This window comes from Misgurnus anguillicaudatus, chromosome 14, assembly GCF_027580225.2.
Source record: "Misgurnus anguillicaudatus chromosome 14, ASM2758022v2, whole genome shotgun sequence".
Taxonomy (NCBI): Eukaryota; Metazoa; Chordata; class Actinopteri; order Cypriniformes; family Cobitidae; genus Misgurnus; species Misgurnus anguillicaudatus.
Window position 1 is genome coordinate 20,921,331 of NC_073350.2, and position 17,829 is coordinate 20,939,159.

The 17,829-nt window shown below is 40.4% G+C and overlaps 1 protein-coding gene across 2 annotated transcripts in view; it reads right to left on the reverse strand.

Annotated features, from left to right (window-relative positions):
- pik3c2b (phosphatidylinositol-4-phosphate 3-kinase, catalytic subunit type 2 beta) overlaps nucleotides 1-17,829 on the reverse strand; it is a 64,176-nt gene that overhangs the window by 31,047 nt on the left and 15,300 nt on the right. For both annotated transcript variants that reach the window (XM_055183858.2, XM_055183857.2), the window contains exons 2-8: nucleotides 7,115-7,961; nucleotides 6,923-7,023; nucleotides 6,599-6,759; nucleotides 4,427-4,547; nucleotides 731-842; nucleotides 217-296; nucleotides 52-115 (exon numbers count right to left, since the gene is read on the reverse strand). In XM_055183858.2, coding sequence (XP_055039833.2) covers nucleotides 52-115; nucleotides 217-296; nucleotides 731-842; nucleotides 4,427-4,547; nucleotides 6,599-6,759; nucleotides 6,923-7,023; nucleotides 7,115-7,873 — 1,398 coding nt within the window. In that variant the 5' untranslated portion in view covers nucleotides 7,874-7,961. The remainder of the gene's footprint in view (nucleotides 1-51; nucleotides 116-216; nucleotides 297-730; nucleotides 843-4,426; nucleotides 4,548-6,598; nucleotides 6,760-6,922; nucleotides 7,024-7,114; nucleotides 7,962-17,829) is intronic.

Here is a 17,829-nt window from a genome sequence, read left to right on the forward strand (position 1 = left end):
CCAGTGGTATCACTCTGAAAGTGTAAAACTAAATGTTTGTAAGAAGTTTACCTCAGACAGAACAAAAGACTCCGCCTCATTATGAAAGGTATCTAGAAGTAATGTCAGTGCTTCCCTGTGTCACACAAACAAAGGAGTATGATGAATCAAACAGCGGATAAAACGCATACCAATATGCAATCATCTAAAGCACTTGATCTCCTCTCCTTCCCTCACCTGGTCACAGTTTGTTTCACTGGTCTTTCTTGCAGCAGAATATTGTGATTCATGGTGGATGAAGTCTCATCATCTTCTGTCTATAAAACAAAATGCCAATGAAGCAACACAAATTAAAAGAGGCAATCATTCAAGAATCCAATGCACTTAGGTTTCACCTTTCATAAAGCACATTCCAGACATAATTCATTTATTGTAGTCTAAATGGCAAGTTACAAGCACAAGTTACAAGCACTTGAGCATTTTTATGATGCTGAAACCTTTCTTGGGCAAAGTGGACTACATTTACACTACATTTCCTAAACTTTTTGGGATTGGGTTTATGCAGGATATTGATTGTGGCTGAAGGTTTTGTAAAGATTATCCAGAATCAAGTACACACTAGGAAGGTTTGTTGGGTTTAGGTGTCTAAAAAAACATTTCCTACAGGTGTTTCCTGCGGTTTCAACCATTTGAACAAAAGAAAAATAAGTTGCTGGGCCACTGAACCATCTGGTGTCAACTCTGGTCTTACCGTTCGAGCGAGCTCCATATTGACAGAACTTCTTTTGGTGAGGATGAGTCTGATGTCCCAGTCAAATTTCAGACATTGTTGAATGTACTCGAAGCTTGCCAGAGTTTGATTGCTAATCAGAAAGAAAAGAAACCCTTTAGATTGCAGGCTTTAGTCATCATTTGGTTCATACTGTACAATTCCTTGTAAATTGAAGTAGTGCCAAGATAAGATTTGCAAATACAAACAAAAACCCATTTTAATCTCCATCTTTATATGCCTTATTCACACGGGGCATTAGCATTAACGGATTCATTGGCATTGCTGCTGGCAAAAGTTGAAAATGTCTCAACTTTAAGTGCCAACGCAGGCATTGACCAATCAGACTGCCTTACACAAATACTCTAGTGCAGAATCAAGACCGCAAGATCGGAGAACAGAAAAGCATAAAAATGGAGGAAAGATTAATAATAGCAGGGAACACTCTAGAGCTACACCAGCAATGAACAGAACCAAACCGGCATTCAAGCTGTCAAAACAAAAGCCGCCTATTTTGTGTAACATTTCACACTTGAAAAAGTTAAATTCTGGGTAATACAGCACATCAGTCTGAAACAGTTAAGCAAAATACAACTAATCACTAACTAAACAATGCATGTCACATTAAATATTCATAGACTCTTAGCTTGTTAAGGTATCCGTAACAATATATAGAAACACTTAAATGTCAAATAATAATAGCAAGTGTGACATTTTAAGAGTTAAAGTCTGTATCCAACCAGTGATATGTAAAGATAAATATGCAAATAAGAATGTTAACACAGGGTTTACTGAAGTGAAGTGTGAAATCTGGAAACACGATCGTTTAGGCTCATACTAATCCAGAGCTTTACAATGAAACAATGCTCTAAGATAACATCATACAGGAACTGTGAACATTAGTTTAGTACTTAAAGGGATAGTTCACCCAAAAATTACAATTCTGTCACTGTTTTCTCTCTCCCTTACATCGTTTTAAACTTGTATGAGTTTCTTTGCTCAGTTGAACACAAAAGAAAATCTGATATAAATGATGGTAAGCGCACAGTAGAATGTACCCATTGATCTCCATAGTAGAAAAACAAACATTATGAAAGTCAATAAGTTCCATGAACTGTATGCTTCCCATCTATTTGTGTTAAACAAAATAAACTCACAGGTTTAAAACATCATGATGAAGAATAAACAATGACAGAATTGTAATTTTTGGGTGAACTGTCCTTTGAATTATGATTTACTTCCACTGCACCACTGGCATTGTTTAAAGTGGCCATTTGATTGAAGGAGTTTATTGTTCTGAAACATTTTACTTTACAACAGTCACACACACAATGTCCCTCCTTTTTCACCGGTTATCAGGAAGGGACACGCTTCCTACCACACAGCTGCAAAACCAACCAACCCACACACACTTAAATGAAATCACACCTGCTTTTCTTGCCAGATACATCTGAAACAATGCAGCCTGTTTTGCTCTTTATCAGAAAAACAATTTTATTTAAAAGGATGCTTGCCTTTTCAGAATATAAGGAAAACTGAAAGAGTACATGTATGAGCGATTTGCTGCTAAGACCGCCGTCAAAATGGTGGTCGTGTCATGGGAAAACCCAATGTGGTTAAAGCAGCCCGCAGACGTAAGCACTGCTTATTTTAATGTAACCACAATTGAAGGTCCTCAGTTATACGACAAGGATGAATTTAGACCACAAACTTGGCCTGTTTTTGTTTTTTTCGAATCGCCCATTCCCAACAGCACGACAATGGAAGTGCTTGAGAAACAAAGTTTATTATATTACCGAATGGGAAAATGTTAGCACCATGTTGCACACTGGCAGGTTGCAGAGGCCAGCTTTGTGTCCGTGTTGGTTTGGGAGATCTTCCAACTAAACTAGCAAGACTTACAGTTGTGTTAAAAATTATTCAACCCCAACTGAAATTGATTGTTTTGGCCGGTTTGACATTGATTTTGATCATTCAGTCATCCTGCTTACAATTACATCAAAGAGGCATGTGTAGGTCAGACAAATATAACATAACATTTATAATGAAATAACCACAAATGTCTTTTCTGTGCTCACATCATTATCAGTTTTATTCAACCCCAAGTGACATTCAATCTTAGTACTTAGTACAACATCCTTTTACAGTTAAAACGGCTTTTAAACGTGAAGCATAGCTTGACACAAGTGTCTTGCAGCGATCTACGGGTATCTTCGCCCATTCATCATGGGCAAAAGCCTCCAGTTCAGTCACATTCTTAGGCTTGCGCACTGCAACTGCTTTCTTTAAGTCCCACCAGAGGTTCTTAATCGGATTTAAGTCTGGTGACTGCGATGGCCACTTCAAAATGTTCCAGCCTTTTTTCTGCAACCATGCTCTAGTGGATTTGGAGGTATGCTTGGGATCATTGTCCTGTTGAAAGGTCCAACGTCTCCCAAGCCTCAGGTTTGTGACGGACTGCAACACATTGTCATCCAATATCTCCTGGTACTGAAGAGAATTCATGGTACCTTGCACACGCTGAAGTTTCCCTGTACCTGCAGAAGCAAAACAGCCCCAAAGCATGATTGACCCCCCACCATGCTTCACAGTAGGCAAGGTGTTCTTTTCTTCATAGGCCTTGTTTTTCCTCCTCCAAACATAGCGTTGATCCATGGGCCCAAACAGTTCTAATTTTGTTTCATCAGTCCACAGAACACCATCCCAAAACTTCTGTGGTTTGTCCACATGACTTTGGGCATACTGCAGTCGACTCTTCTTATTCTTTGGAGACAGCAAGGGGGTGCGCCTGGGAGTTCTGGCATGGAGGCCTTCAGTACGCAGGGTGCGCCGTATTGTCTGAGCAGAAACTTCAGTACCCATATCTGACAAATCTTTTCTCAGTTCCTCAGCAGTCACACGGGGACTTTTTTCCACTCTACGCTTCAGATAGCGCACAGCAGTCGCAGTTAGCATCTTTTTTCTGCCACGACCAGGAAGCGTTTCAACAGTGCCCTTTGCCTTGAATTTGCGAATGATGCTTCCTATGGTGTCTCTTGGTATGTTTAACATCTTTGCAATCTTTTTATAGTCATTGCCCTTCCTGTGAAGATTAATCACCTCTTCTCTTGTCTTCCTGGACCATTCTTTTGACTTCACCATGTTTGTAACCACACCAGTAAATGTTTAGAAGGAGTTGAGTATCACAGTCATTTTAAAGCTGCCTAATTGGTGCTTATTAGGCTTTATTGCTGTTCCCTGACATCCACAGGTGTTTTCAATACCTGATTGAAAACACTTCAATGAACCTCTGTTCTTCAGAGTGGTAGTTCTTTAAGGGGTTGAATAATTGTGTCAATGAAGAATTCACAAAAGAAACATTTACTACTATATTACAAAACCAATTGATGTCATTTTAGTTGCATATGGTTCTTTAAGAAGTCATTGTAGGATTTCATTCTGAATACAATTACAAATGTACACTAAATTCCCTAAAACCCTTAACAGCATTGGGGGGTTGAATAATTTTGAACACAACTGTATATTTAACCAAATTAATCAGAAAGGTCCAGTAGGACTTCCATACAAAATCTATGCTGGTTTACCAGCTAGGCCAGCATCAAACATGCATTAACCAGCATAAAATCCATCCACCATAAAATGCACATTAAAGCCTGCTTCCCAAACAAGAGTTCTTACTTTTTGAGATACTCGGCCTGGCCACAGAGTTTCAGTAGGTAGTCATCTACATCAATCAGATCCAGATCCTCATGGGTGTAGCACAGAGTCTGATAGATCAGCAGGTCGATGGTTGAGGACCCTGAAAGGAAGATGGAATGACATTTCATTTGGCAAAGCCATTACAAAAACAAATTTACTTGCATGACTGAGTGCGTTTACATACATATTCTTACGCCGATTATGCTTAATAAACTGATAACACATGGGGTAATGTAAACACGTAAAATGCTTTTCTTTTATCGGGGAAAGCCCATAAACTGCATGAGCAAAAACGATTGGCACAGGTATTTACATGTGTGGCATGTTAACACCTTAACCCACTTTCTCACTGTTTTGTCCATGTGCGCATGTCTCCGCGTGTGAAAGATAAAAGCGGAAGCGCAAAGTAACGTATAAAAGTCTCCGCTCGACTAAAGCAGTTGGAAGAGAAACTGCGAAAATTTAAGCTCATGTTACATTTACAGGTTTTTGCATGCCATACTTTTTAAAACGATCAGCTTTGTAAAAAAACCTACACGTTTTAGAAAGGCATAGATGTGCAACAATAATGTTCGGCATGTGGAAAACAAAGCACGTAAACATTACAGCAAATACACAAAATGTTTTTAGCAACGTCATTAGTCCCTTTCACACATACAGTCTTTACTAGTAATTTACTGGTAAATTGCAGTTAACAGATCATGTGTGAACAGAACCTTTCCGGTAAATCAGTGCTCCCAATTTACAAGTAAGACAGGTTGTAAGATTACCAGTAATTTACCGGTAAGCGCAATGTGTGAATGAAAATTGACTCCTTTCATGCTACAAAGCAAGCAAGATCAGAGTTTTCCTTTCACAGCTATCTACATGCAGGATGTATGATGTAAAATGCAATGAGCAAAGGTTCTGTAGGGATGAACCAGATAAAGGTTAATCCACCCTTCCTACAAATTACACCCTTCCTACAAATTACACCCCAACAGGGCAAATTCAGCGTTGTGTGGTCACAGTAGAGAAACTCGTCATCTCACTTTTCTAGTCTTCCAGCAAACCAGCAATGAACTGTTATAATGGACTCAAACTGATGGCAGACATAGACGAAATAGATCTTTTATTGCACAAAGTTTAAATTAAAAGCAAAACAATAAAAGTTGGCACACCATTGCTACAAAATTTTATGGATGTTCTCAGCAGTAAAATATAAAATCATTACCTTTGAATTTTATTCCTTATTTTATGTGCAGAGACAACTAAGTAAGCCATTTGTAGACTGATTTTGATATTGCCTGACACAGGAGTAACCGATGGTATGACTTTGGGATAGAGCCATCTGTTTGTCCAATAGTAAACAATGGCAGACGTAAAAAATGTTCCAAATAAATTGATGATTTTCCAAGTTGTTTGTAATTAATGGATAAAATAGAGAGAGACTTCCATTACTGTATAACATCCCAATCATTTAACTGCATATAATGTGCTTGTGATGTGAAAAGGGACCCATGTGTTAAAATGGCAGCACAATTTGTGCTCATCATATCATATGGCAGGCTGCCATGAAAAAGGGCATATGTGAGGGAAATCATGCCAAATGATGCAAAACAAAAGAAAAAACAAGTGCAATGAAATAGTGAGAATAAAAACATGCTCGCAACACATTTCTCGCGCCCCTTTCTAATCTCTCCACATGAGGCCATATCGGTCTATGTGGCTCCGTGTGTGTGGGGTGGTGCGAGTGTTCCTTCAAGGCAAGTGAATGAAAAGCTGGCTCTTTTAATTGAGTACACAAAACAGATGGCTGGCAGAACGCCCATTCAGTGTAATGCTATTAAGAGAATTCAGGGGCCAAAGCCTCTCCAGTTTCTCTGGTACTTTCAAAAAAGTTTCAGGATGTGGGGAAAAAGCCATGGTGTTGACACAGCTCAAAAATAATTATGACTAAGCTAATGCAAAATGTTTAAATATTAATAATCTCAAGTCTACAAACTTTGCACTGGATTATAGGTTAGTTCCTCTAGCGCAATTGTTATCGCAATGCGATCGCAGTGTAAAGGACATGGGTTTGATTTCCAAGGTACGAACATATGCAGAGATTGTATTGCTTATCTGGCTGTATTGTTGGGTTATGATAAAAAAGTAAAAGCTTTAGCTTACCATCACAGGAGAAAGTGATTGGTTCTCTGAAGTGGGCACTGTAAACCGTGACCTTGATGCTGACCCCCAGTCCCTGTTGCAGCTCCTCCGGCGTCACGCATGGGCTCCACACAAAGCCTGCATTTTTAGAGCTGTCGTTACACGGGTACGCCGATCGTAGCCTGTCAAAATTTTAAACAAAACCATGCGTTAAACTATATGCCTAAGGGCTCGAACCACAAATTAGCTATCCATTTGAACATACAAGTGACATTCCACTGGTATTTATTTTTGATACCTTATGTTATATTACTAAAGAGGTTGGTATAAAGGGCAGCAACTTACACATCTAGTACATGACAGAAAGCAGCTACTTCCTCATCCCTCTCTTCAGACACCTGAAAGAGTTCATATCCAAAGCCATTAGACCTGGGCCCAAAAGATGCCTAAAAAGGATAAAAAAAATGAAAACCTGTTAGTTAATTGCAAATGAGATGTGAATGCTTCATTTGGTGAGTTTTAAGAAAAGCTGCTGACCGGATCAATTGATACTCTGCGCTGGCTTCTAGTGCTCTTCTGAGATGCAACATAGGTTCGAGGGGGAACCTGAGGAGGAAGGGTGTTGCTTCGTGCCACCACCTTCCCCGTTTTATCCCCATTTACTCTTCGACCTCGAGGTGATGGCCAATCACCATTCAGCTTGCTAAGAGAGTCATTTAAGTTATCATAGTTCAGAGCATCTCCATAGGAAAGCTTGGGTTGGTCCACCTCAGGAGTATACAAGTTTACATCCCTCGGTGTGGAGCTTCGACGGTCAATGAACGAATCATTCTGGGGGATGGGATTTCTGGGCGGTACCGGTGGAGGCTCATCGAGTGGCGGGAGTCCTTTCATTAGTAATTGCGATGTTCCTTCAAAATCATTTTCCCATTCATCAAGGATGTAACGAGGCTCCTTACTAAAGCCGTGGGACTCACCTGCTGAACGTGATAGGTTTGACACCCCGGGTTGGTCGTGATTTAATGTGGGATCAGATGTTGGCACACCCGGTTGCAAATTATTCCAAGAAGGGCTGGGTACACGTCTAGGCAATGATGGTTCGCTCTTAGAGGGGGATGATTTGCTGGTGTCAGGGGGTAGCGCATTTGCTGGCCCCTTGTCTTGTCGGTGGCGGGCAAGGGCATCGTACTCCATTTGCAGTGCTTCTGCAAGGACCAGCTCCTTCTGACTGAGGCCCAGGGATTCCAAACAGCCCCAGCGCTGCTCCCGATCATTTTGCGTTTGCGCTGCGGACATTTTCCAGTAGGGAGGTGCTGCAGTCCGTTGGAGGAACGCAAAAAGGAGCTTGATGGCACTACGGGTTGCACAACCCGTTCATGAGGCTCTGTCAGGAGAGAAGGAGATACCACTTTTAGAGAGTGCAACATCTGGAACGTGTATGAAAATCTACAGTTTACAACTAACAGTTTTGGTAGTAGTGTTACACTTAGCTGTTTTACCATACAAAATGAATGACTACACATACCTAAGGAAAGAAAATACACTTAAAATCAATGTAAACAGATCATTAATAAGCTACAATGATGCTTGACTTCCTAAGCACTACTAACTACTAGGGGTGTAACGATTCATCGTGCAAATGCGCGTTTTCTCAATGAATGAATTTGAATGAATTACGGTGAAATCCCGGCACATCCGAACGCCAGAGGGCGCTCCCGTGCAGAAACTCCCTTTGTGCCACACAAGAAGTAGCACTACAAACGCTATTCCAGGAAATGTCTACACATGAATATTTATACGCTGTTCTTCAAATTGTTTCAGGTATTTTCATGATAATAAAGAATATTTTGAATGATTTTGTTTAACGAGTGTTGCTTTTTTAAATGTACGTTATAAACGACTCCGACTCATAATGATTTTAGATTGATAAGGACTTCCTACTGACCAAATGCCGTAATACAGGCACAAGCTGTGCATAAAACAAAGAATCGCAGCCTTGCGATTCAGAATCGATTTCAGACAGGCATTTTTAATGAGGACCGCGATTGAATCGTGATTGAATCGTTACATCCCTACTAACTACAACTGGTTAGGGGGATAATCAGCTATTACACAACAACCACACTCTCTTACGCCATTCCTCAATCGGATATGGAATAAAACACATTTAGTCACAGATGGCAGATCTGTGTTTAGGAGAACCAACATGTGCGGTTCTGGTTTGAATCATTTGACTTTTATTGACTTCGCTTGCTCAGCAAATCAGAGAGCCAAGCTGATCTCCCCATCATTCTCCTTCAGCACAGTCATCAATACAGCATCAGTTCTTCTACAGCAGAATGATTCCTCTGTGCAGGAGAGTTGTATCATTTCACATGTATACAACTCTATGGCCCATGGCTCATTTAAAAAGCCTTTAGTTAAACAAGTAAAGCGAATGCCAAAAGTTGTAGATGTTCAAGAGTGGTTTTACACTAGTGTCTAACCATTTATGACCGGTTATTTCTTTTGTAACGTAGTAGAGGCCTTAAAACTCCACCCACAAACACGACTGTAGGGAATTCTCACCCCCTTCGCCAAAAAAGTGGCACTAGAACAAAAAGTGAGAGAGGAAACACATGAAGAGAGAAGTAAAGCATCTGTTTTACAAACGTTTCCTTACATTCCCAATGCTCCACATCTTTAATGATTCCAAAAACAATTGCACATGATGAAACAAAACAGTGTCACATCACTTGACTTCTACATTAATGCCGAGCTTAAAAAATACATAGAGATTTGGGTATACAGCAGGAAGACACAGAACATTACATTTGTTGTGTCCTTATTAGGCACCACACAATTACAGCCTATCTGAATAGTTTTGATTTTAATATGCAGTTATGGCGGGCAAATGGGATTTCATTGCAGGCAGCTCTGCTGCCCAATTTTGACCTCCAAATCTCCCAGTAGCTCTGGAACAGTCAACCGCAATGAAAATTCTCCTGGTTATTTTTGGCAAAATTAGATGTTGGTAAACACCTTTCCCAGACACCAACAGATGGACTACATAACCAAAAGCATCTCCATCTAGACAGCTTTCCTGAGCATCTCCTACATTCCCAAGAGCACCAGCCTCCCATAGGCTTCATATGCAGGCAGGGTCTCATGATGGAGTTTTGGCCGGAGGGGAGCAGTAAGACAGAAGGGGTGGCAAGAAGGGTGGATCTGCATTGTTTCACAGGGACCCCAGGCCAGCCAGATACAGGCCCCCGGAATCAATCCCCTGCTGGGTTATAATCCCATTCAACCAGGGGTGGCTCCCAGATTGGCCAAACAAAGGACAGGGAGGAGTGAGGGCAGTTGCGTCACGTGAGGCAGGGCCAACTTAGACGCGTTCACACGGCTCCAAGAGTCCAAGACAAAGAGGCCGCTGTCATCCCTGTCCTTCACATACACCCCTCCCCCAACACACCCACAACCCCAACATATCACAAGGCTCCTTCCATGCCCAGGGTTTGTTGTATGCTACTACCAGCTGATCAGGGTTTGTGTTGCTCTATGCTGACGTCTTCCATTAATGTGTAACTTCTTACATGTGGTTTTTCCACTGTAACACTGGTTCAGAGACCACAAGATCACATGACACTACCTGACAGGCAGGTAGTAGCATGAGGTTAAATTCTGTCTCTTTGGTATCATCAAAGCTGACAGTAAAATTTGTGTGGTTCTTGGATTGTCAAGTATGCAAAACATACTTTAAAAAGGACCTACATAACTGTTAAAACCACACCTACAGCTATAATAATAATGGGACCAGAGTTGTGTAGTGTAAAACTACAAACCACACAAACCTCAAATCCCATGGGAAGGTGACTCATTTAAAACACGTGGCACCTCTGACCTGCTGCGAGGATCTAAGAAACCTGGACAAGATCCTCGTTAAAGTTTTGAAAATTGAGCCCAATCTACTTCTGCAGTTTGGTCTGCAAGATCCGGTTTCAAAAGTGATGTTGGAACTGATAAAAACCTTAATTGTGGCATGTTTTTACTCCTGTTGGTCTCTTCTTCTGCTCTAAGATTAGATGTGTGGGTAGTTTCAGAGATACAATGCGATATTTTGCTAGAACACTTGAAACAGGTCAAGGTCTTTATGTAATACAACGTTGTCCTGCTTAAATGAAGCATGCACACTAAAATAAGGGACTGATCGTAAAAAAACACTGTTGATAAACAAAGTCCATGACAAATATGAACTCCCCTTAGTAACGAAAGCCTGTAAAGCTTTAGTGTAAATATTGATTACCCAGAATGCAATGGTTCTGACACAAGCTGAATCTTGAATCTAGAATCAGGTTTGCTCAGTTACTGTTGTATAAATATAATGTTTTTTTACGGTTTATGGAAATGTAACTTAATCATGTGTCTTGTTAAGTATTTTCAGATGAATAAACATCCAGTCATCCAGATTAGTAAGCAAAATTATTAGTAAACAAAAACGTGTTTAGAATAATCATAGACCGAAACAAAACAATTATTTAGCTGTAAAAGTTGTCATTGATTACGTTTAGCATGTTTTGATGTAGATACGCCATGACGTCGTGTTCAACACATGCGATATATCGAAGCAAGACATTGCGTAGCAAAAGACACCATCGTGACCCTTTATGTTTACATCATCTCCATCCTGCAGTTCATAAATCGTATCTCTTAAAATATGTTTGGTAATCCAGCTCTGCGAAACGTTTCCTCAATAAATTTTGCTTTTGATAAACACAGCATCCATCCATGGCTTAGACTAACTGAATATTTGTCTCATTGCATACAGCTTTAGTGGCACTGCGAAGCACAAACTTGTCAAGTTGATATTTACAAAAGTACTTCATTTGAGATACAGATTCAGAGTTTCGTTTGAGATACAGTCGATAACGTAAATGAAACCGCGACGATAAGCCTCCTTAAATCATCAGATCAGCTACTAAACGTCACAGTGGGACCAACGCTACAATTTTTTGCTTTACTGTGCGGGAAATCGCAATTCCCCACAAGGAAATTGACGAGGCTGTATCTAGCTTCTTATTCGTAGCTTCTTATTGACGCTTTTCGTTCAACCTTAAAAGACGCGACGCTACCGCGTTAGCAGTTTCTTTTTCACGCACAGCTTAGGGACTGTAGCACATTCATGCTGTTTTGAGTGATCATATTTGTTTTGTTGCTGTGAGAGTAATATACATTTGAAAATAAACAGAATAACAGAGTTATGAAAGAAAATATAGTGTCAGAATGTAAAGATACACTAAATATGTTAATGTAAAATTAAATTGTTAAACGTGTCATCTTTGTATTGCATTAATGAATGATCCCAATATGTATGTCTTTGTGATGTTTGCGTGTATGTGTGTGTGTGTGTGTGTGTGAGTGTGAGCGCGCGCGGGGCGTGCTTGTGTGTGTGTGTGTGTGTGTGTGTGCGCGTGCTTGTGAGTGAGTGAGTGTGTGTGTGTGTGTGTGTGTGCGCGCGCGAGTGTGCGTGTATGTGTGCGGGCGCACGTGTGTGTGCTTGCGTGTGTGTGTGTGTGCGCGCGCGCGCGCGAGTGTGTGTGTGTGTGCGCGCGCGCGCGAGTGTGTGTGTATGTGTGCGGGCGCACGGGTGAGTGTGTGCTTGCTTTGTGTGTGTGTGTGTGTGTGTGTGTGTGTGTGTGTGTGCGTGCGCGCGCGCGAGTGTGTGTGTATGTGTGCGTGGCACGGGTGAGCGTGTGCTCTTTGCGTGTGTGTGTGTGCGTGTGTGTGTGTGTGTGTGTGTGTGTGTGTGTGTGTGTGTGTTTTGATGTCTGCAGATGACTCCAGAAATGATGAATCCACCACAGAAGTGAGGCCGGCCGCTTCAAACTGTGGAGACGAGAGTAGATTTCTTGAAGAGCCCCTATCACTCCCTCTCAACATTTTCAAATTTACTGTGCCAGAATTTTTTTTCCACAAGACATCTTCACCTTAAGCAGTTACAGTAGCACATTTGCTCCGACCTTGCTGTTTTAAAGTATTGAATATTACAATATCCCATAGGGTTTAACAGGGTAACTCTGCAAATACATTGTATAATGTACATTATATGCAGTTTTATAGACAGTACTTCTGTAAATAGATATCTGTATGTTAGATATCTGTAAATAACTCTCTCACTTGCTTCTTATCTATATTATTTGTTTTAATTTTCAACTTTACATGAAATTCTGCTCTTTTGCCGTTTAAGTCCACTGCATGTCTGCAAGCACGAAACCAAAATGAATTTCCTGTGCATGTGTGCACAACTGGCCAACAAAGCTAATTTTGATTATGATTCTGGTTCTGATACTTATTGTAGCTGTTTATACTTTACAAGACGTTATGACACAACAAAAACTCAATTTTTAATGTCCATTCGTTATACAAATTATTGCTTATTACATAGCACTCTGGATTTATTTTAAAGACTCAGTGCATAGTCAGCTCAGTTCTAGGCACTATATCTGAGCTGATTTTTGCGGTGCGTTTAAACTTTCACTGAAGGGACACATTTAATGCTCTTGTCTATCCTCAGGAACAAATCTTAAAATGTTATGGTCCCAAAAACTTGCCATTTTTGACAATACAAGTACGGACATTGCATTTTAACCATATTTGAGGTGCTATATCTCAGTTGTCCTCTTGGGTGCGTATAATATTACACTAAAGGGTCACAGTCAGTGCCCCTGTCTATCACCATGCCAAACATCAGACTTATTTACAGCAGCATTTTAATGTTATGGTCCTATAAACTTAGAATTTTTGACAATAGTTACAAACACTGCATTTTAACCAAAATTGAGGTGCTATATCCCAGTTGCCCTCTGGGGTGCATTTAATATTTCAATGCAGGGTCACACTCAGTGCTCCTGTCAATCACCATACCAAAGACCACACTTATTTACAGCAGCATTTTAAAGTTATGGTCCCATAAACTTGACATTTTTGACAATACAGTTACAGACATTGCATTTTAACCATATTTGAGGTGCTATATCTCAGTTGTCCTCTGGGATGCGTTTAAGATTTCACTGCAGGGTCACACTCAATGCTCCTGTCTATCACCATACCAAAGTTCAGACTTATTTACAGCAGCATTTTAAAGTTATGGTCCCATGAACTTGGCATTTTTGACAATACAGTTAATAGACATTGCATTTTAACCATATTTGAGGTGCTATATCTCAGTTGCCCTCTGGGGTGCGTTTAATATTTCAATGCAGCATTTTAAAGTTATGGTCACATAAACTTGCCATTTTTTGACAATACAGTTACAGACAGTGCATTTTAACCATATTTGTGGTGCTATATCTCAGTTGTCCTCTGGGGTGCGTTTAATATTTCAATGCAGGGTCACAGTCAGTGCTTCTGTCTATCACCATGCCAAACATCAGACTTATTTACTGCAGTATTTTAAAGTTATGGTCACATAAACTTGCCATTTTGACAATACAGTTAATAGACATTGCACATTTACCATTTTTGAGCTGCTATGTCTCAGTTGCCCTCTGGGGTGCGTTTAATATTTCAATGCAGCCTCACAGTCAGTGCTCCTGTCTATCACCATGCCAAAAATCAGCCCTATTTGCTGCAGCATTTTAAAGTTATGGTCACATAAACTTGCCATTTTTTGACAATACAGTTACAGACAGTGCATTTTAACCATATTTGTGGTGCTATATCTCAGTTGTCCTCTGGGGTGCGTTTAATATTTCAATGCAGGGTCACAGTCAGTGCTCCTGTCTATCACCATGCCAAACATCAGACTTATTTACAGCAGCAATTAAAGTTATGGTCACATAAACTTGGCAATTTTGACAATAAAGTTAATAGACATTGCATATTTACCATTTTTGAGCTGCTATATCTCAGTTGCCCTCTGGGGTGCGTTTAATATTTCAATGCAGGCTCACAGTCAGTGCTCCTGTCTATCACCATACCAAAAATCACACTTATTTACAGCAGCATTTTAAAGGTATGGTCCCATAAACTTGCCATTTTTGACAATACAGTTAATAGACATTGCATATTTACCATTTTTGAGCTGCTATATCTCAGTTGCCCTCTGGGGTGCGTTTAATATTTCAATGCAGCCTCACACTAAGTCGCGCCGTCTATCACCATGCCAAAAATCAGCCCTATTTACTGCAGCATTTTAAAGTTGTGGTCACATAAACTTGCCATTTTTTGACAATACAGTTACAGACAGTGCATTTTAACCATATTTGTGGTGCTATATCTCAGTGGTCCTCTGGGGTGCGTTTAATATTTCAATGCAGTGTCACAGTCAGTGCTCCTGTCTATCACCATACCAATAATCACACTTATTTACAGCAGCATTTTAAAGTTATGGTCCCATAAACTTGCCATTTTTGACAATACAGTTAATAGACATTGCATATTTACCATTTTTGAGCTGCTATATCTCAGTTGCCCTCTGGGGTGCGTTTAATATTTCAATGCAGCCTCACTCTAAGTCGCGCCGTCCATCACCATGCCAAAAATCAGCCCTATTTACTGCAGCATTTTAAAGTTATGGTCACATAAACTTGCCATTTTTTGACAATACAGTTACAGACAGTGCATTTTAACCATATTTGTGGTGCTATATCTCAGTTGTCCTCTGGGGTGCGTTTAATATTTCAATGCAGTGTCACAGGGCCAATCCCATTTCTCTGTCTTACCCCTTCCCCTACCACTTCGTCTTACCCCTAGCCCTTGTCCCTCAAAACCAAGTGTTAAGCGCTAGGGGTGAAAACATACCCCTATGAAATGAGACACCGCTTGGTTACGGTTACGTCATCATACATCGTCGTTTGCTGGCTGCAACATCACCAGACGCGACAAATGTTGATCACAAACTTCCAAGATGCCGAGTGCAAGTGTAAGCGAAAGCGAATCAGCCGCCGAGTTTCTTCTGGCGTCCCTGTGTGATACAGGACGGTATACTTAAAAGCACGTACCGATGTCTCCCAAGCAAGTAGTGTTATGCACTGATATCAAACGAAATTCGCTGCTAACGTTAATGAAATTTAGTTAAAACTGTAGACAAGCATGCAGTCCATTCATGGCTAGTTAGAGAAATACGGGAATGTTGTGCAAATCAGCAAATACGGGAATGTTGTGCAAATCAGCAACGTAACGTTAGCGTAGCAAACTAGCGAAATTTTAAAACATTTAAATTAAGAACATAATTCAAATATATATGAACAGGACTGTGTAGAGCACAAAACAAGACGTTACTAATTTTTAAATTAATTATTAAGCCGAAAATACTTACATTTATGGGACGCTCTGGCCGCCATTTTTGCCGGTTGCGCAGTGTATTCTGGGTACCCCTTGGTTTCAAGTAAGCTCGCGGAAATTCTTGGTTTTAAGGGGTATCTACCACTTGCCCTTAGCCCTACCCCTTGATCAAAACGAGAATTGGGATAGCCCTTACTCTCACGTGAACGTGCAAAACTAAGGGGTAGGGGTAAGGGGAAGGGGTAAGACAGAGAAATGGGATTGGCCCACAGTCAGTGCTCCTGTCTATCACCATACCAAAAATCACACTTATTTACAGCAGCATTTTAAAGTTATGGTCCCATAAACTTGGCATTTTTGACAATACAGTTAATTGACATTGCATTTTAACCATATTTGAGGTGCTATATCTCAGTTGCCCTCTGGGGTGCGTTTAATATTTCAATGCAGCATCACACTAAGTCTCCCCGTCTATCACCACGCCAAAAATCAGACCTATTTACTGCAGTATTTTAAAGTTATGGTCACATAAACTTGCCATTTTGACAATACAGTTAATTGACATTGCACATTTACCATTTTTGAGCTGCTATGTCTCAGTTGCCCTCTGGGGTGCGTTTAATATTTCAATGCTGCCTCACAGTCAGTGCTCCTGTCTATCACCATGCCAAACATCAGACTTATTTACAGCAGCATTTTCAAGTTATGGTCACATAAACTTGCCATTTTTTGACAATACAGTTACAGACAGTGCATTTTAACCATATTTGTGGTGCTATATCTCAGTTGTCCTCTGGGGTGCGTTTAATATTTCAATGCAGGGTCACAGTCAGTGCTCCTGTCTATCACCATGCCAAACATCAGACTTATTTACAGCAGCATTTTAAAGTTATGGTCACATAAACTTGGCAATTTTAACAATACAGTTAATAGACATTGCATATTTACCATTTTTGAGCTGCTATATCTCAGTTGCCCTCTGGGGTGCGTTTAATATTTCAATGCAGCCTCACACTAAGTCGCGCCGTCTATCACCATGCCAAAAATCAGCCATATTTACTGCAGCATTTTAAAGTTGTGGTCACATAAACTTGCCATTTTTTGACAGTACAGTTACAGGCGGTGCGTTTTAGCCATGTTTTAGGTGCTGTGTCTCGGTTGTCCTCTGGGGTGCGTTTAATATTTCAATGCAGGCTCACAGTCAGTGCTCCTGTCTATCACCATACCAAAAATCACACTTATTTACAGCAGCATTTTAAAGGTATGGTCCCATAAATTTGCCATTTTTGACAATACAGTTAATAGACATTGCATATTTACCATTTTTGAGCTGCTATATCTCAGTTGCCCTCTGGGGTGCGTTTAATATTTCAATGCAGCCTCACACTAAGTCGCGCCGTCTATCACCATGCCAAAAATCAGCCCTATTTACTGCAGCATTTTAAAGTTGTGGTCACATAAACTTGCCATTTTTTGACAATACAGTTACAGACAGTGCATTTTAACCATATTTGTGGTGCTATATCTCAGTTGTCCTCTGGGGTGCGTTTAATATTTCAATGCAGGGTCACAGTCAGTGCTTCTGTCTATCACCATGCCAAACATCAGACTTATTTACAGCAGCATTTTAAAGTTATGGTCACAAAAACTTGGCAATTTTGACAATACAGTTAATAGACATTGCATATTTACCATTTTTGAGCTGCTATATCTCAGTTGACCTCTGGGGTGCGTTTAATATTTCAATGCAGGCTCACAGTCAGTGCTCCTGTCTATCACCATACCAAAAATCACACTTATTTACAGCAGCATTTTAAAGTTATGGTCCCATAAACTTGGCATTTTTGACAATACAGTTAATTGACATTGCATTTTAACCATATTTGAGGTGCTATATCTCAGTTGCCCTCTGGGTGCGTTTATTATTTCAATGCAGCCTCACAGTCAGTGCTCCTGTCTATCACCATGCCAAACATCAGACTTATTTA